Raw genomic sequence first — 21,415 nt, 5'->3', positions numbered from 1 at the left:
GTATGATTGTTACTATGTTGGATTTTTCTAAACACGTTTGGAGAATACTTCACAACACTTTCATTGAAATTAAAAAAAGAATGGTTTTGAAAATTTAAATAAAAAAACAAAAATGAATTCAGCATTTGAGACAAACACCTTCTGGTTTCGAAGAATTGAGGTGATTTCGATCATTCTATGCTGGAAGGTGGACACCTCAAATGCTGAAGACATCGTGATTTCAATTACAATTCTCCTCGAGAAAGCTAATATGTAAATAAATTATTGTATTGTTGGCCACCCTATATATTGATAGTTGTTATTGGGTTCGACCCAACAATCTCGACATTGGTAGGAGAGTGCGTTTTCCCACTCGACCATAACATGTCTTGACAGCAACAAGCACTAACTAAATATATTAGCAATTCAAATTTATATATAGAAAAAAAAAAAAAAGAAAATTAATAAAAATTTTATAGAATATTTGAAAGGTAAATATTAAAAAAATTAAATTTGAAATGATAATAACATTGAGTCATTAAAATACGATGATTAATTAATTTTGAATTGATCCAAATAAATTTAAAAAAGATAAATAAATTGTTGAATGCAATATTTATTTATTTATTTATTTATTTATCATAATTTTTGAGACATTTGATAATAGTCATTGTATTGTTATGTATGATTGTTACTATGTTGGATTTTTTTAAACACGTTTGGAGAATACTTTACAACCCTTTCATTAAAAATAAAAAAAAAAATGGTTTTGAAAATTTAAATAAAAAAACAAAAATGAATTCAGCATTCGAGACAAACACCTTCTGGCTTAGAAGAATTGAGGTGATTTCAATCATTCTATGCTGGAAGGTGGTCACCTCGAATGCTGGAGACAACATATTATTTCATTTCAGACTATGAGAAAATTCACAATTAGTTGACAGGTAATAACATCAAATATAACTTGTAGAGATTGTAAAGTTATATTCGGCCGCTTAACTTTGGATTCGATCCTTAAACATGCATAAGTGGATCCCACTGTCTATTGATTTTCCCACTCGACCACAAGATGTCTTGATTACAACAGGCACTAACTAAATATATTAGCATTTTAGCAAGTTGAATTTATATATATAAAAAAAAAAAAAAAGAAAATTATTAAAAATTTTGAAGGCATATAATGACATTTTATGTCACGTATTTTGAAAAAAGAAAAAATATTATTGTGAGTTTCTGAGTTTACTATATTATTTCAGCACATAATATAAAAGTATATAAAAGTTGGGTCTTCTAGTGTGTGTACCAGTTCAAGAATTATATGTACATATATATACTGACTGAAGTATAAAGAAAATATTTTATGAGGTCACCATTTCTCCTTGTCATCATAGCAGATGCTATATTACCACGGATGTTTTGTAGCGGCCAAGAGGCTACTTTTTATTTTCCTTCAGCATCCATTTTTATTTTTAACCCTATTTTATTTTTTTATTTTTTTTCGATACTGTACACTCTATGTTTCTCATCAAATTCACACCATTTTATGGATTTTGTTTTTTTTTTCAAAAAAGATCAGTGTACTAGTTTTATCAAATTTCGACACGAACTCAAATTCATCGCGACAGTGTAGAAAATTTATTATTTATCATGTGACTTGTATTTTATATTTTTATATGTATACATATTTCTTTTTTCAAATAAAATATGAAATTTATATCAGACATATAATAAAAATATTGTTGATTCAGTATGACCTGGCAAAAATAAATTTTTTTCATGTAATAAGTGTGTAAATTTAATTAATCAAAAAAGTATAAACGCGTTAATTAAAAATTCCCAAGATTTTATCGAGTGGTTTTTCTTCTTCTTGAGGTCACTGAATTTTGAATGACATTTTTTATATTTTTTTGCTTATCATCGTGGTGTTGAAGGTGAATAAAAAAATTCAGCAAAAATATAGCCAACGCTACCCTAAAACCTAAATCCTTCTCAACTTTTCTATTTCAAGAATTTACGTTTAAATTTTTTTTTTTTTCAATTTGTTAACAAATAAGTTTCGGGCGTTCATTTTGTATGATTAGTATACATCACACTTAAAACACTGTATACTAGCAATGTCGACAGTGTGGATCCGTACCTAAAACTACACAATTAGGGCTTCATGCGGTACGAGACGAGACGAGATTCGTCGGTATCAGTGTCGTTCGATAGGTCTCGTCTCGGTCTACTCGCAATTTTAAGATTTTAGGTCTCGGTCTCAAGTATCTCTCGCTTTATACTAATTCGTCAAGTAAAGTAAAAAGTGATTGAATAATACCATGTATATCAAATTCGTGTAAAATAAAAACAGTATATTGTATTACCTAATAAAAATTATAAATATAAAATAATGCAATAAATATTGAATTATTTTAGGTGATTATTAATTTTAATATTAATAAAATTGATTAATCATACAAAATTATGACGAAATTATTTTTATATACGACGTTTGTTTTATCAGGTATTACCATCTCATTAGTTCTTCAACAAATGTCATATTTGAAGATTATCAGTTGTAATTGAACTTCCGATTCTAAACCAAAGTTTTTAAATTAGTCACAAAATCTTTAGAAATGCCATAAACAAATAGTATATTTTCTTTTTTTTCTTTTACTTCATATATGTATTTTTCAAGTAAATCATTTTGAAACATCAAATACAAAAATATCAGTTGAAAATATAATTGGCGTAATCTTTAAATTTTCATTGATACATAAGTAAATATTTGTATCATAGATAAATATAACAGTATATTAATATAAATTTTCAAGTCTAGACTAGCAAGTTTATAGTCATTCGGTATCGTTTATTCAATTTAAATACATTGAACATAGTCTATACTATATAACAATTACAATGAACAATTCATTATCCTATATAAATTAAGTTTGTGGTTTATAATATAAGCTGTAATTTTCAAAGATTAAATTAGCAAATATTTATATAATAGTTAAATAATAATCACACTTAACCATTAATATTATTTTAGCAATAAATTTTAATAGAAAATTAACTTAAAAAAATTCAAACGTTTAATATACATGGAGCTTTTATTAATAAAAGCTCCAAGTATATATTTAAATTTTCCAACATTTTCTAATATTAAAATTTGTTTTTAAAAATTTGAAAAATAATTATAAATATTTTGGAATGTTTTTTATAATTAATTTATGAGTTAATGTGGATTATTGAATTGAAATATAACTCTTAGGCTTTAATATGATGGTATACGAGTGCAATAACCACTAATATTGATCTGAAAATAATATTTCATTGATAATTAATTAAGCACAAGTGTTGAACAATGGATGCTGTGGTTGGTATTGAAATCAGCTAGAAATATACATATACAAGTATATATATTTTATATGCATATATCATTTTGTCTATACATATAAACCTCAAACGTACAAGGCTTTTCCGATAGTAAATGAAACATTACTACTATATACCGCATAAAATCCTCCTCATTTACCTCATTTTACCCCGCATATTTATGTAAATTCAATACCCAAATTAATTCGAAACTGATACAATTATACAATGCCAATGCTCTTGCTAAAACCATCGCATTCATTATGTTACTCAGTTCATGTTCAAAACAAGATAAAAACAATATTGTTTAACAAAATTTGTAAAACCACATATTACCATATTTTTTTTTGTTTTTTATTTTTATATAATAAACTTATTTTTGTTTGTAAATTATGTATTGATTATTTAAATTTTAATTAATTTTTTACTGACTCGAAAAAAGCAAGTAAAGTTACACAGTAACTGTGTCAATTTCATTTTATAATTTTACAGATTTTATAGAGTTTAAATTTTTAAATTACTGCTTAATTATGTAATTAATTAAAAATATTAATAAATTACTTGAAAGTGATATTTTTGATAATTAATTTAGTGACTTTATCGATGCACCACGTGTCTAGACTTTTGTCTGGATACAAATTTTATTCAAATAAAAACATCTAAATGTATAATAAATATAAAGTATGTCTTTTAAAAAGTGGAAAAAATTTTCATGAATTTTTTTCAGTTTAATCCTTGGTAAATTTGGTCTACAAAGTTTTGAGAAAACTTACAAACACAAACACACACGTACATATCGTTTCATCACTCTTGAAAATCAAATCATATAAAAATCGATGGAATTGTTGGTGTACGAGTTGAGAGAGAGTCTTGCCAAATGAATAGAGATATGATTTGATCGATGATCTAAGAACAAGTCTAAGTAAGATGTGATGAATTTGAACATTCAACTTTCAACAAATCAACCCCCCAGAGATTCAAGATTTTTTTTTTTCTTTTTAATTTTTGTTAAATTCATCCGAGCATTTCATGAGTTTGCGTTGGTAAACTTTACACCCTACAATTTCATCACCCAATGAACGAATAATTTTAACTCTTTGTCTTTTACAAATATATCTACATATATATTATATTCAATGTCAATCAACTCATTCCATTGAGTTACCCTCAAATAAAAAAATAAAACTAATCAATTTTACAAATAAAAAATGTCAATTTAATCCAAATAATTATATCGAAATTGAATGAAAAAAAAAAAGCAGCTATTGTCAAGAATAATGGTACCCAATGTAAGACGAATTTAATATATTTTTTCTAATAAATAAACATTAAATTTTTTATTCTTTTTGTTTTATTTTTTTTTTATTCCTTAAATAATAAAAGGATATTATTCTCTCTCGGTTATTTCAATATGCAAGTGGAAAAATGTCGCTTTCATTACTTCACTAGTGAAGCTTTATAAATTCAACAGACAATGGTACTTCATGAAAAAAAAAAATGTCATAAAATATTGCTATAACACTGAAGAGTTATGAAAAAAAAAAAATTACACCTGATAATTTTTTTATAAAACAAATTAAATTTAAAAAAGTGAATTTACTAAAAATTTAAAATTTTGATATGATTGATTTTTATAATTTAATGATAGTTTATATTTTTATTGAAAAATGCCACATGCATCTAGAAAATTGATGGTAAATAATATATTAAATTACTGTATACAGCTGGGGTTTAACGATAATTTCTCGGGTTTGAGCTTCATTGGGATACGCTTGGCGCCACATGGCAATAAACATTTTTATATAAAATACACACATAAATATATTTTTATGCACACAGCTGATAAACTGTTTAATATTCTTGTTTATATATGTAAGAATAAAATAAAAAAGATTTCGTCAACATGACTTTAAATGTCAACATGAAAATATTTTACGACGTTCGCAATTGTTGATTTTTTTATTGAAATTATATTTTATTTATTTGTTGATTCATTGATTTATTTATTTGCTCATTCATCAGATTATTTATTCCATATTTTTTAATATAAAAAGCTCTTTTTTTAAATTTAAATAATCATACAAAGTTGAATGCAATAAAATAAATATCATTGTTATTTTTGCATAAAAAAAAAATAATTTTAATGACATTTGATTTAGATGAAAATGAAACAAGTACTTTTTGTAAATGAATATATATTACGATTGAAATTTATTAGATGTTTTTATATGTATACATCGTGAATAATAATAAAATACTTGAAAGAAAAAATAGAATAAGAAAAAAAGCTCTTTAACTGTATACAAGTGTGTGTCTATATTTAGAATGGAAAATACTAAAGTGTTAAAGTTTTTTTTATTTTCAAGGAATGAAAAGTGGCTGGCGTGATGTGGTGCAATTGTTGTGTGTAAAGTAGGGTGTGCCATTGGCGTCGGCAATATATTTCAACGGCCAATCATCGTTGCTAAACATTCAAGCTAACTTTCAAATAGGTTATTATCATTATGCAGTGTAACAATAATATAGGCACACAATTGGCAGTCGACTTTTCAACTTGAATTATATATATAAATTTTTTTCTTTTTTTTTTTCAACCCCACATTTCAATCAGATATATTATACATATATGATTACATTTTTATTATTGTTGAATCATTATTTAGTTTGGAAAAAAAATTAAATAAAAATACAAGGGGTTGCTTATTGATATAGCCACTTGAATTTAAAATCACAAAATTAATCATCAATTAATTTGGATGATTTTTTTAAGTCACAAAAAATTAATAATAAATTTTTATTTATAGATATGATTATTAAATTTTTTTATCATTATTTTTATAACTAATAAAAATAGATTTTATTTAAATTTAGAAAAATATTTTGTTGATTACTTTTTAACCCTTCAAAATGAACAAAAAAAAAATATGTAAAAAAGAATTGCGATTATTTTAAAAATATAATTTATGCTAGATGAATTAAATTTTGGAAAATATTTAAAGGGCACAGTCAGATGATAGCAGATGATGATAATCAGTTTTGCATCAAGTAAACTTATTAAACTACCAAAACAATTTTTTTCAGCTTGAATTCAATACACGCAAAAACATTTCTCAATATATTCTTTCGAGTAAAATAAAACGATTTGATGCACCGAGAAAAAAAAAAAAAGAGTAAAAAAAATAAAACGAGTAACGCCCATCGCGTCTGTTCGATCGACTGGAAATTATATAGATCCGGAAATTCTAACAGGATTGCCTTGGAGTTTCTAAAATGTACATTGAGTAAGGGTATTCATCTGCAGGTTTTCTAGCTTCTGCTGCTGAATCAACACGCCCTACTGCTCCATTCATAGTTTTTTTTTTTTTTATTTTATTTTTATTATGAATGCAATATTATTATTTTATATACAGCTATATAGTTACAATATGCCACACATACCCACTTCTACTGCGCTTCGATCCACTTGCCGAGCTCACATGCTCACTAACTTTTATCCCCGGGCATTTCGTGAAATGTGGTTGAGAATATTATAAAAGTGTATATAGCTATATATGTATTGGAATGTGGTCCAATGTGTTATGGACGTTAAATTCAACTTGAAATTTGAAAACGAAAGATGAGTTTTAAAATATAATATAAATTTTTTATTTGATTTTATATATCTTTCATTTTTTGTTCTTTATTTTTATATCAATATAGTTGAATTTTTTTATATGAAAAAATTCAGACTGACCACTACGGATTTATTGATAAGTTTTTATCTGAATTAAAATCAAATAACTCTAAAATTTCCATGAATATATTTTATATTTATTATATATTTTATTTATTTGTAATTTATAAAATTAATTATTAATTATTTCAAGTCCAAGTTGAAAAAATAAATTTTAAAATTTAAAATTACACTTTAATTTGTCCGCTAAAATATAAAAGTAATTATGTTTTTTTTTTTTAAAATTAATTTACATTTACTTTTAATGAAATTTATAATTTAAATATTTTTTTTTTTACTTGGGCATATTATAAATAATTTTTAGCTTTATAAATAAATACTTTTTAAATGTAATTTAATTATATTTTTTCACTCGGATTTATTGATAGGATTTCGTCTAAATAAAAAATCGTATAAGAAATCTTAAAACTGCTAAAAATAATTTTTTTTTTTTGCTTTAAATCTTTAATTAATCAATGAAAAAGTTTTAAAAAAATTTCAACGATGTGAATATATGGAAAATACTTTAGAAAATGAATGGTTCACCTCAAAGGTGGGGATGGTAATCGGTGCTTGACCAGATACATAATAGTTGCCAATGACACTGCCAAAGCATATCGTTTATTCGTTTTTGATAGAGTGAAAATAACCAACGAACAATTGAACCACAAAACCACGACATCCCGCCATTTTAAATTTTTCTCTTTATAAATTCTTCTTTTATTTCATCATTTTTATTTTTTTCAATTTTCTCATTTAGATTTTTTTTTATTTCACTACTCTTTTATGTATACAACTATCTATGTTTTTTTTTAATTCAATTTCTTTTTTTTTTTTACAACTAACTCGCCAAGTTTGAAAAAAGCACTGAAATTATGATGATGATTATATATTTTTTTTTTATTTTACATTTTGACATGAATAAAATAATATTTTCTATATTCTATTCAGAAAAAAAATAAGAAAAAAAAAATTCTTGCTTCGGGTAATGAAGTTTTGATTCTTTATTTTAAAATTTAATTTACGAATTTTTTAAAAAAATTATTCAACCAACTATAAGTAGGTCAAGCATTGATTAATTTTTTATATTAAATATTATCAGTGTAAAATTATCTGTTTTTATAAATCTCGAAATTGAATTTTCTTGTAATGGAATTTTTAAACGGGCTTGATAAAATATTGAAAAAAAATTATATATTCAAAGTTAATAATAATAAAAATTAAAATACAAAAATAAAAACATTGAAAATTACAAAAAAATATATAAAAATTTTATTGAAAATAAATTTAAATTTTCCAATTATAATTAATAATTCAAATATTTTACATTATTTTCATGAATATGTTCATTTAAAAAATTTTATTTATCAAATATTATGAATATTTATTTCTCCAAATGTAACTGCAATCAATATTTATCATTACTTGAATCCAATTATTTACCAGAAACAATTTTATATAATTTTTTTTCTACTTCGTTCAAGTGTAAAAACTCTAGTAAAAAAAAATAAAACTCATTCGTTGTTTTAACGATGACGATCGACATAATAATAAGCCATCAATAAAAAAAAAAAAAAATACACTATGTACAAATAAACTTTCATAGTCAACACGTGACAGTGGAACAATTCTCATGAGCTTTAAAAACATAGATTAATAAAAACAGCCATCGGTAGCTTTTCCATTACATATTTGTTTTACTTATTTTTATATATTTGTCATGGAACAGAAGCTTTTTGATATAAAATGAAAATGCCAACTTTTCTCGGCCATCTGATGCAAGCTGAATATTCATAATCTTATTTATTTGTTTTCTTTTTTTTATTTTATATTTTATTGAATTCATACTTTATAATAAACTTCACACTTGGAATATTTCATTGTGAATATAAAAAAATTTTTCAAAAGCTCGTAAATTTAGTCGAAAAAAATTGGTATAAAATTTTTTTATTCATATTATTGCCTCGATTTGTAGTGGAAATAAGTTTTGAAGTATTTACTGGATCGTTATAATTTTAACGTTTCATCGTAAAATTTTTTTGAATGATGGTTAAGTGACTGGGCAAAAGACTGTTAAATCAGAATTATATATAAGATGAAACTTGGATTATTGTAAAATTTTATTTTTATTATAAAAATGATTGAAAATTAAACTGTCAACGAAATATTTATTTGAAAAAATCACGTGATTTATGAAGACCTTGTTGGATGCAATATATACTAAATATTTTTCAATAGAATTTTTATTTATAAATTACGTTCAATGCTTTCTTATTATTTTCGTAGAAAATGTTATTAAATTCAGTTTTTCTTCTTTTTTTTTTTTCTATCTTTCCTTTATTTGTTTTTCATTTTTTCCAAGAGATGAGGAAAATTTAATTCAATTTTTATAGCTTCATTATAATATATTTTTTACAGAGATATAAAATGATTTCAAGTGCCTCGAGTACGTCGTGTAATTATTAATATTATCATTCATGAATCAGTCGGTATAAAAATATATATAAATTTTTTTATTTCTCAGAATACGAATTTCTAGAAATAATTGATAATAATTAGTAATAACGACTATTACAATTCCATGAATTAAATGTAATTCAAATAAGAGAATTCAGGAAATAAAAAAAAAATTCAACCGATTTTTTATTTTCTATGTTTATCTGTTAAATCATGGAATTCAAAATTAATCTATAAAATATGTATACGAAGTTTTAATTAGTAAAATATATAAAATAATTATAAAATAATATTTTTTTTCATCAATACAAAGTATTACAGCAAGTACTAAATTGTTCACTTGTTTCGTCTGACTAAAACGCCTCTTTTCTACTTAAAAAAAAAACATATACTAAGAAAATAAAATTTGATATTTGAAAAATTAAATAACTAATTGACTTTTGTAATTAAAAAAAATATATATATATATTTCGAATATACATGACACTGATTGTCATGTGGGTATTGTAAAAAATTAAATAATTTTCATAGGTAAATTTAATTTTTAAAAAAAGTAGTTTATAAAATCACTGGAGGAGAAAATAAAGTGCAGAAAACACAATTTGAGATAGAACATAAAATAAAAAAGAGAGAGAGAATATTAAAAAAATATAAAATCAGATTTTTCTCATAGCAAATGTAAATGAGATTGGTAACAGTGGGATTGTGGTTTTCCAGAGGTAATATTTACCAGAACGTCAGTGCTTATCCTCTTTTTTTTTTTTAATATTTTAAATTTCATTTCTTTCAGTATCCTATCAATGTTTTTTTTTTTATTTCATTAAAAAAAAATCAGGGTGTTTTAGTTGTATACCATGAGCCCACACTATTAACCATACCATGAAGTAGCAAAATTGTATTGACTTATCCATAATCAGTTTAACGAATTTTAGTTGTGAAACACGCCGAAAGTTTTATCACTGTATGTGGTATAAGTACACATATACACAGAGGTTTTGCACATGCGAAATTATAATTGGCCTCGGACTGGGGTTGAGAAAATACTTGATATTTATGTCGACGAATAACGGTTTCAGGTTGGTAAACGTGACCTTTTTAATTGGTTATAAAAAATTTAATAATAAAACAGAAAAAAAAAATAAATTTTATAATATAAAATCACAGGAAATTAATATTATAATAAATAAAAAATCTAGTAATTAAATGAAAAATAAAAAAATATACAATAATTAAACAATCAATGTTTATTTTTATTGTGTTATTCAATCTGCTATTATTTACAAAAAAATTTAAATTTTAAAATCAATATAATCGTTATAAAAAATATAATTTAAATATTGATTTTTCAGGGTTATTAATTTTATATATTTTTCTTTTGCATTTATATCAAAACTTGGCAAAAAATTCAATCAGTTATTTTTCAAAATTGGCTCTTGAAATAATGTCGAAAAAAAAATTATCTATTTTTAAACTCAACGTAAATTCAATATTCTATTTTCACTTGATTGAAAAATAAATATTCCATTTGATTATTATTATTTCCATTGAAATTTAAAATTAAATAAAGGCTCTATTTTTTTTTCTTCATGTGAAAATAATCTTCTATTTGATAATTAATTTAATTGAGCTTTATCGAGACGGTGGATGTAATAAATATTTCAAAAATGATTTATAGAAAATAATAAAAACAATATGAAGGTACTTACCAACAACACTCAGATGAACAAAATGACTCATGTGAGGTGTAGTTGATACTTGACATTCATATATTCCACTATCTCGTAGCTGTGGAAATTTTATTTGAAGTGTCCAATCATCTGAGTGTACATTGTGAACAGCACGAAATCGCTGATCACTTGTGTATGTATAACGTCCAATTGTCAACAGATGAATATCCCTGTGTCTTACCCATGACACTTGCAATGCCACCTATAAACAAAAATAAAAAACATTTCATAAATAAATAAATATAAAATCAATTTAAATATACTTGACCTAAAAAAAAAATATAAAAAATAAAAAAAACGTCATCATTAATTTTACATTTTTGTGTCTTATGAATTATCATGAAAGAGATGAAAAAAAAAATATTATTTTAACTTTTTATTTTTTTTAGTCAAGTAATAATTCAAATATTTTTAAGTTTGTTAAAAAAATATATATCTAAAAATAATAATAAATAAAAAAATCAGTGTTTCAAAAGTTATATGTAGTTTTTTTTTATTTTTGTTTAAAAATATAATTTAAAAAAGTAAAAGTATTTTAATGATTAACAAAAAAGAAAAATTCTATTTTCATTTTTTTTCTAAATATATAGCCCTTAAAAATTCTTGTTATAAGAAACTCGTTAACGACAACAAATGATAAAATAAAAGATGCGTTGAGCGTGAAATATATCTTGTTTTATCCATCTACTTTGGTCCAGGTTTAACCACAATTTATATTTTGCTTTCTCACTTATTCTCTGTCTCTAGTGTGTGACACAACCCCCAGGGTGTAGTTTTATAGTTTTTTTTTATATTTTTTATATTTTTATTTTATACTCATCTCAGTACCACCCTCTTTTCCTAGTCACCTGTCCAACCGTCATATACAGCAGGAAGAGAGATCAAGAGAGAGACAGAGAAAGAGATAAAATTGCTAGCCAAGAATTAATAGGGTCGCTTTGCATATCGTTCCGGAGTTAGCATGTGAGGTAATGGAGAAACAGTATCTCGCCTCTGGCGTGATAATTGGACTCGTTCACCCCCTTCACATTTTAATTTTTTTCATTCATAATGGAAATTAATATACACATATAATACGACGCAAGGTGTATCAGTTTTTTTCAAATTAATATTATTTTACTGATTAACATTTCTCTCTATGCACCTTTGTAATCATTGTCAGAGATTTTGTATATGTATAAATATTCTTTGATGTTACATCAACTGTATTTAAATTGTTCTTTATAATCTGATAAATACCACTTAAATTTGTTCATGTTTAACGAAATTTAATTAGCCATGAACAAAAATTCATGTCTCTTAATCCTCTGGTATTTTTTTTTTTTAAATTAATTATTATTCTTTTGATATGTTAATATAAATATTGTTTATAAATTTTTTTTTTTTTTATTATATTCATATATTAATTGAAGATATGAATATTATATTTAAAAAAATATTGATTTAATTTTCAAAGCTAAAATATAAATTGATAATTTAATTATTATTAAATTAATTATTGAAATAAATTTTTATATTTACTGGTTTTTGATCTGGCTCACGAGTCTTTAAACTCTCAAATTTCTCAGAGCAAATTATATATGTATATTCAAAAATGAACTTACATCGCATTAAGGTCAAAAAGTTATATTGTGCAAGATTTAACACCTTTGACAAGTTGAATAACAAATAAAACTATATACACAAAATAATTTTTCTATTTTATTTTCATGTTTTACGATATTTTTATGAGCACATATATATAATCCCTCTCAAATCGATTGTAAATAAAAAAAAAAAAAAATAAAACCAAGTTTTTATTTATTTTATTTTTAATGGAAATAAAAATAAAAATTTACAAGTAGCAGATGTCTTTTGATCATACTTGACAGTCTATAAACCGGTGAAAAAAAATTTTTTTTTAAAAACATTTTTCCAAGACAGTTTGATAATGGCCATCGTATATAAGAAAAAAAAGTTGACTCACAATTTTTTTATTTTTTCAACATCATTTTACCGGATGTTCATCGTTGTTCAATAGGAGTTTGGTGGAACATTTGTTGATGATAAGCTCGAAAGCGTTGAACGTTTACAGAAATAAAATATATATATATACATTGTCAGAGACAATCGTTATCATACGAACAAGAAAGAGAGAGATAGTAAAAAGTCTCTTAAAATAAAATAATAGTAAAAAAAAAATAAGGAGGATAGCAAGTCGAGATGTGAGTAGAATACGCGAGAGGCTTATAACAACAACAACGACAACAACAACAGCCATAGAATATCTAGGTATCCTTGCATTTGGCGTCTAGTGTCTCTTCTTGCTTTTAGCATCAAGTACACCAACACAATGTACACACATTTATGTGTGATATAATGCACAAGAGCTATATATCGTCCAGCACCTCCTGTTTAGTGTCTGACTAAACATATGTATACTCTACTTAAATGCGTATTGTATCTCTTTCATATACTTATGTTGCCATAATATATTTATTTTAACACACTAAATTATCATAACAGTTAATTTAACTTAAACAAAAAGACGTTCAACGTCAACACTGTATATATTATACTATTTTTTTATAAATATACACAAAAAAAAAATGCAAAATAATTCTGTAACAATTAAGTATTTAAATAAGAAAAAAGTAGAATAAAATATCTTAATTATTTTTTGTTAAATAAAAACTTTTTCTTTTTTTAAAAAAATAAAAGGCGAATAATTAAAAAGATAATTAATTTTCTTTTTTTGTTGAATTGTTTTTTTATTAATTATTTGTACTTTTTGAGTAATTATAAAGAGTGTAAAAAAATTGACATTAAACAAGTTTTTTGTTATAAATAGTTTATTATTTTATTTTAAATCCCTTAGTCATGGAAAATGGTGGAAAAAAAAACTTTTCTTTTTTTTTTCAAATAGTATCTCTTGGTTGTTATTAATTTTCTTCATTATAGATATTTTTTTTTTTATACAATGTTCAACTTTTATTATTGAAATGTTCAGTAGTGCAAATGTAGGTCAAAGACAGTATAATTATAGACTGAATATACATTCATTTTATACATGAATTAAAATTAATTAATTATGTCAATTTGTTGATATAAAATGATTGATTATTAATTAATTAAAATATTTGTAAAATAATGATTATTTTTTGTGTTTGGTATTTATTTTTAGGTCTATTTTATTTGAAGTAAATTAAGACAAATATTCACCGAGTTGAAAATTCATTTCATCAAGTCTTTTGGTGCTTAACATTGTGACCTATTACTGGTGCTTTTCAGTGGTAATACAACTTCAATATTGTTCGAGAGTTTTGGCCATCAAAGTAGCCAGGATATTAGTGCACCAGATTGAAGTTCTAATAAGTCGGGCTACTCATTAACAAACTATTTTGCAATGAGACTCTTGTGAAATGCCACTCAATTATACCCAATGGAATTATTACAAAAGAACAGAGGTAAAGCAATAAAAAAATACAAAAAAAAAAAAAACACACATTAAGAGGGTTGAAAGATAAACTGGTCATCCCTCAGGGAAAAACCTTTTTTTTTTTTTTTCCATTTTTTTTTATCTAAAAAGCCTATAAATTTATTTTCATAAACTTGATATTTATTTTTTTATATACTTTATTGGAAGTTTTGGAATAATGTAAAAAAAAAAAAAGCAAGTTTGAATTAAAGACTTGCTTGAGAGTCGAGTATAATCCTTTCAATATAGTTGGAAAAACGACGCGATGAAGCATGATAATACGATGGTATTTCAGGGTGGATTTTTTCAATCTTCATTACTCATGAGAAAAAATAAAAATAAAATGAGGATTTTGGAACAATCCGTACTACTTTGTTTTGAGTATCTTTTTCTCTCTCTCGTGCTTGATTCTCTTATTTTGCCTGGAGGCGAGATCTCATTATTTTGAGTGCCTCATGAAAGTTACAAGTTTGTTGTGGTTTAGAATTGTAGAAATAGGCAATGTAAATAAATAAATATATAAATAAATAATCAAATAAATAAATCAATAATTAAATAATTAACATAAATAAATTATTACCTAACTGAATTAATTTATAATAAATTTATCTTTAACAAATAAAATATTTAAAAATAAAAATTTCTTTTACTAAAAACAAAGATAAAACAAAATCCTAAATCAATATAAAATATTTATATTTTTAGCAAGTAAAGTTTTTTATTTATTTAAAAAAAAAAAAAAATGTATTTATTTTAAAAATAAAATATTCGATACAATGGAAAAATAAGTATCATTTAGAGCAAAGAATATTTAGCAAAAAAAAAAAAAAAAAAACCCTGTTGATCCTACTTGGAAAAATCGCAGTAGGTCATAGACAGTTTTATTTATTTTTTATTTATTTTTTTCTTCCTAAAATGCTTCCGAAATCCTTGTAAGCCAAATGTGAAACGGACGAAGGATAATACTTGGGATAATACTAGAGTGTTTAAGTACCGATGAAACATTGAAAGCGATATTGTATATACTCTACATTAATATACATGCATCAAATAAAAAAGCTTGTTCCTTTTTTTTTTTTGTCATATAATAACTGTCCAAAAAAAATTACTAATTCTAATTAGAAATTTGATACTATTGTTTTTAATATTATTTATATAAAATCACACTCTTTTTGACGTTACAAATTTAATGAAAAAAAAAAAAAAACCACTGCGGTCAAAGAATAAAAAAAAATAAATAAAAATAAACACAAAAGTATTGCGTTTGAAATGAAATGTCTAGCACACTTGGTAACTCGATCTATATACCGAGTCTTAATTGAAGTTTACATTTTTGCTTTATTTTTATTCATTTGGTTTTTTTTTATTTTTATGGTTTGATGAAAATTTTCTATTGTTTCAAATAAGTCGATCCAGATTCTTGAGGTAAATATTTTTAAAAAAATAAATAAACCCAAAGAATTTAATAATGGTTTAAATTCCAACTTTTGACATTATCTGAAATTCCACATAAATATATGCGCATGACTGTACAATGTATATAGAGTCATGAAAAAATATGATACTGTTATTTTTTTTTTTCCTCCACATTAGAAGTCAAGAGTAACAAATATAAATTTTTCAAAAACACAATGGTCTTGTGGAACGTCAATTTTTTATAGTGAAAGTGAAAAAACTTATAACATAAAAATGTAAAGAATATTTACAAGATAAATTTAAAACAAAAAGTTTATTTGTTGTGTATAATAAAGAATTCATTTTGTTTAAAGGAGTAAGTACATATGCCGAGGGTAATGTTTGGGTGGTTATAAACAACACGAAAACCAACCAGGAAATGCAACAAGACGTTTTAAAATAGTGTTGAAATGGCTTCACTTGGTAAAAGCATTCATAGTAAAAAGTATAGTTTTATTTTGGCTTGTGTGGCCTCTCTGGTTTGCCAAGGTTATCGACTGACCATTAGTCTTCTTGTCTGAACTAAAACCGCACTCTTTTAACCACTTTGTGTATACAACCAACATATTCACTACCAGGTATGTACATTAAACTATATATATATTATTTTTATCTCTTTCATAATAATGCTTTTCAACTTGAAATAATATATAAACTATATTAAATATAAATTTAAAAATACCTCAAAAATTTTGCATAACCAAAATAAATAATTAAGGCACTTTGAAAATTTTTTCAAAAAATAATTAAGATGAAAATAAAAAATTTTAAATGATAAAAATTATTTTTTTGACTGATGTATTTTGTTTGGAAATATATTTTTTATTTATTCATAATTTTTTTGAATGTTTTTAGGTCATTTGAAAAAATAATCAGCCACTAAAAAAAGCTCTATGTCTGTTGTATCAAAAAATATAAAAATAAAAAATGAATAAAAATATAATTAAGTAATTAAATAAATAAATAATGTTAGCGTTTATTTATTTTTTAATTATATTTCAAATATATATAGATATACTGATAGTGAACACGCTGACATTAATTAAATTCTCACCTGGAGGCATATTGCTTTTGCACAAAAATTCACTTGCTACATGTATGAAAAGTACAATAATAGAGAGAATACAAATCAAAGAGAATTAATAATAAAAAATAAGAGAAAAAGAAGAAAATATTTGCAAAAAATAAAATAATTTTTTAATGGCTTTGGACAAAGTTCTTTTAATATATATATATATCGAATAGTGAATGCATTTTTCAAGGTGCCAATAGAAACGAGTATACTGGAAAATGAAGAATTATCGTTGTTCATGTGTGGTACACATTCAATACACTATGGTATTAACTATATACACTGAATATATATAGAAGAAGACGAAACAAAAGCTCCACGTTCAGAATAGAATTAATGAAAATTTAGTGGACTGAAAAGGGTGCTTTTTCACTTTGTATAGCCATTTATCTATATACATTCGATATCCACGATGCCTTTTTTTTTTTATTTTTTATTATTACTTTATTTATTTTTTTTGTATTTCAATTTTGTGTATTATTTCATTTTTATTTTTTTTTTTTTCGTTTTTCATTAGGGTAATTCACTGGTGCTGTACCGACACTGTATACTATAACCCTTCATTTTCCAACTCATTTATTTATTTATCAATTTTTTTTAGCTATTTTTTTTGTTTTATATTGCTTTTGTTTGAGAATTTAAATAATTGCTGGTTGACTAATGGATCAAGAAATAAAACAAAGTGTTTTTTAGTTTTGAAAATTATTTATAAATATATAGTAATATTTTTTTAGTTTATTAAGCAACAAATAAATGAATAAATAAATAAATAATTTAGTTAATAAATTAAAATAAGAAAAAAATTATTAAATAATGTATTATTAACTATTCATAAAAATTGTTTCATTACCAACAATAATAATAAATGAAAAATAGAATAAAAGGAAAAAAAAAAACAATAAATTATTTATTAAAATAAACTAATAACAATAAAACTAGTTGAAATAATATTTGAAATATAAAATCAATTCAAGTCTAATGTATTATATACGTATTAGCATAACGTCATGTGTTTGAAAGTTATTGTCAATTGAAAGTTACATTTGAAACAGACATAGAAAACACTTGAATGCAAATCAAATACATTGTATAGAATTTTCACGACAGAAAGACATGATGCATGTGTATATGCGTAGAAGTGTCAAGAAGAGGCTCCAACAAATTATTATTATTATTATTAATGCATTAAGCAATAGTGAGAAAATTTCTCTAGTTTCTGTACATTGTGGTGGCATGACATTTCACATCAAATATCTTTTGACACAACAAAATTCAACTTGTAAATGATTCAGTGACAATGAAGCGCCAGAAATGTAGGTTTCATGACGGATTTTGTGGCAAGAAGAGAACAGGCTGTGTGCAAATACGAGAGTTGTTGCAGTTTAATTTTGTACATAAATGATTTGGTTATACTTATAAGTATTATACATGAGTTTGAGAAGTAAAATTCATTCAAGATAACTGACTTAACTATGTGATTTCTCAAATATCATAGAAGATAATTTAAAGTATTTTTAATTTATTAATATAATTCATTGAGAGTAAATAAATTATAAATTTTATTTTATCAAAATCAAATTTATAATTTATGAATTAATTATTCTTCTATAATATTTATTTACTTAATTTTAAAATCACCCAAGTTTTAGATATTAAAAAAAAAATTTGAAAAGCCAATTAACGTTGGTAATTTTATTTTTTTCAATTTTTTAAAAATTTATTACTGAGGGATAATAGGGCAATTACAAAGTGTTAAGATGTTAAGATATTTATAGTACGACTTTGTCAGATATAATCTATATTTTATTTTTATTTTTTTCTGCCAAAAAAAATAAATTACTCGGACAAAGTTCATAGGATTTTCTGGAAAAATTTAAGGGAGCTAGAACCTATTATGAAGTCAATGACAGAGATTGGTGTATTGATAGAAGGCTCTTGGAGTTTTACAGGTAGGAATTATTACCAAGGGAAAAACCGTTTTAGGGTCGATAGATGTATTTTACTTTTACCATGCGAGCCATTGGCTTTGGCATTTTCTCCACGAATTATCACCTCAACTATTTATGCCATTAATATTCAATTATTTATTATATGCTTCGAAATTTTTTATTTATTTTTTTAGTTTAAAAAATTTAAAATGAATAATTAAAATTGTATATGCACAATTATTTATTATAATATTCTTTTTTTGTATATCTGCATGTTCAAGGAATTTAAAATAACTTAACTCAAAATTTAATAGCTTGCATGTAATTTTACAAATGAGAAATACTATCTGATGTTATTTTCAATTTGTAATTACAATTACAAAAGCAATAGTATGCGAATACAACAGTAGCAGACGTTAGCTTTTCTGCACCATTAAATTGAAAACAAAAAAAAAAAATATTATTTGTCTAACAAGGTAAATCGTTCGTATGCATATTGCTTATTTTTTAAAAACCCATTTGGCTAGAATCAGATTATAAAATTTCATTCTTTGATAAGTATTAATATACAAAAAAAAGATAGCATAAAAATATTTTTCATAATATTTAAGACTCATCCTAATATAAAAAGGACAAACATCATCGGTCTTCCGGACATTTGATTGGTCATTGTTTTTTTCTCACTTACTCTCATATAAATTTCTTTCTGTTTGCCTTTTTCTATTATTTTTTTATTTATTTCGTTAGCAACGAAAAAACAACAAAAAAAAGCGAGTAAACAAAAAATTTTTAGATATTTTTTATATTTTTTTTTTTTAAATTGACATATTAAGCTAGCACAACTTTTTTAATAATTATTAGATCTTGATGCAATTAGGCTTGAAATTTTGTGCGAATTATGTGTTTTTTATGTGTGAAGAAATAAATTTGAAAGAAAATTTTTTAAAATATTTTTTATATTTTTTTTGAAAATTGACATATTAAGCTAGCACAACTTTTTTAATAATCATCGGATCTCGATGCAATTGGGCTTAAAATTTTGTGCGAATTATGTGTTTTTTATGTGTGAAGAAATAAATTTGAAAGAAAATTTTTTTAAATATTTTTTATATTTATTTTTAAAAATTCAAATATTGCTACTTTGTTTCTCAATAATCATCGGATCTCGATGCAATTGGGCTTGAATTTTTGTGCGAATTATGTGTTTTTTATGTGTGAAGAAATAAATTTGAAAGAAAATTTTTTTTAAATTTTTTACATTTTTTAAAAAAATTCAAATATTAAGCTAGCACAACTTTTTCAATAATCATCGGATCTCGATGCAATTGGGCTTAAAATTTTGTGCGAATTATGTGTTTTTTATGTGTGAAGAAATAAATTGGAAAGAAAATTTTTTAAAATATTTTTTATATTTTTTTTAAAGATTCCACGACAAAAAAAATTTTCAAAAAAAAACTCGACAAAAAAAATCACGACAAAACAAATTTCGTCAAAAAAAATCACGACAAAAAAAATCACGATAAAAAAAATCACGACAAAAAAAATCGCGACAACAAAAATTTAGAAAAAAAAAATTTAGACAAAAAAAATCTAGCAACTAAGTATAAGATTTGGCTGGTAAAATAAGGTAGATAGTGATTGTTTGGCTACAATTACAGCTAAGTAAAAAATCTAGCTAAGTAAGAAATCTAGCTAAGTAAAATAATGTAGATATTGCTTGTTTGGCTACAATTACAGCTAAGTAGAAAATCTAGCTGCGTGAAAAATTTAGCTAAGTGAAGAATCTAGCTGAGTAAAATGATGTAGATATTGATTGTTTGGCTATTATTAATGCTGAGTTAATTATCTACCAGCTGAGTAAAAAATCTAACGGCTATTTATAAAAGAAAAATAATTTATATGAAAAATATCAAATTTATTATTTAGAAAAAAAAAAATTTATTATGACGTGATTTTTATTTTTTTTATTTTTTTTGTCATGATTTTTTTTGTCGTGATTTTTTTTATCGTGATTTTTTCTATCGTGATTTTTTTTGTCGGAATTTTTTTTGTCGGGATTTTTTTTGTCGAGTTTTTTTTGGAAAATTTTTTTTGACGTGTAACCTTTTTAAAAATTGACATATTAAGCTAGCACAACTTTTTTAATAATCATCGGATCTCGCGCCAATGTGCTCGTATAATAAAAGCATTAAAATATTTAGATAATAATTTTCCTGTAAAGATATCTACTTAAAAAATTACTACAAAATCATGACTTTTTTTAAATTTTTA

The 21,415-nt window shown here is 23.8% G+C and overlaps 1 protein-coding gene across 4 annotated transcripts in view; it reads right to left on the bottom strand.

The window, feature by feature from the left end:
• The window catches only part of LOC122851273, a 162,260-nt gene that overhangs the window by 27,778 nt on the left and 113,067 nt on the right, over nucleotides 1–21,415 (bottom strand). For all 4 annotated transcript variants that reach the window (XM_044150396.1, XM_044150398.1, XM_044150397.1 and 1 more), the window contains one exon: nucleotides 11,212–11,434. In XM_044150396.1, the coding sequence (XP_044006331.1) occupies nucleotides 11,212–11,434 (223 nt within the window). The remainder of the gene's footprint in view (nucleotides 1–11,211; nucleotides 11,435–21,415) is intronic.

Source organism: Aphidius gifuensis, linkage group LG3 (assembly GCF_014905175.1).
Source record: "Aphidius gifuensis isolate YNYX2018 linkage group LG3, ASM1490517v1, whole genome shotgun sequence".
Classification (NCBI taxonomy): domain Eukaryota; kingdom Metazoa; phylum Arthropoda; class Insecta; order Hymenoptera; family Braconidae; genus Aphidius; species Aphidius gifuensis.
This window is presented reverse-complemented; position numbering and strand designations above follow the sequence as displayed.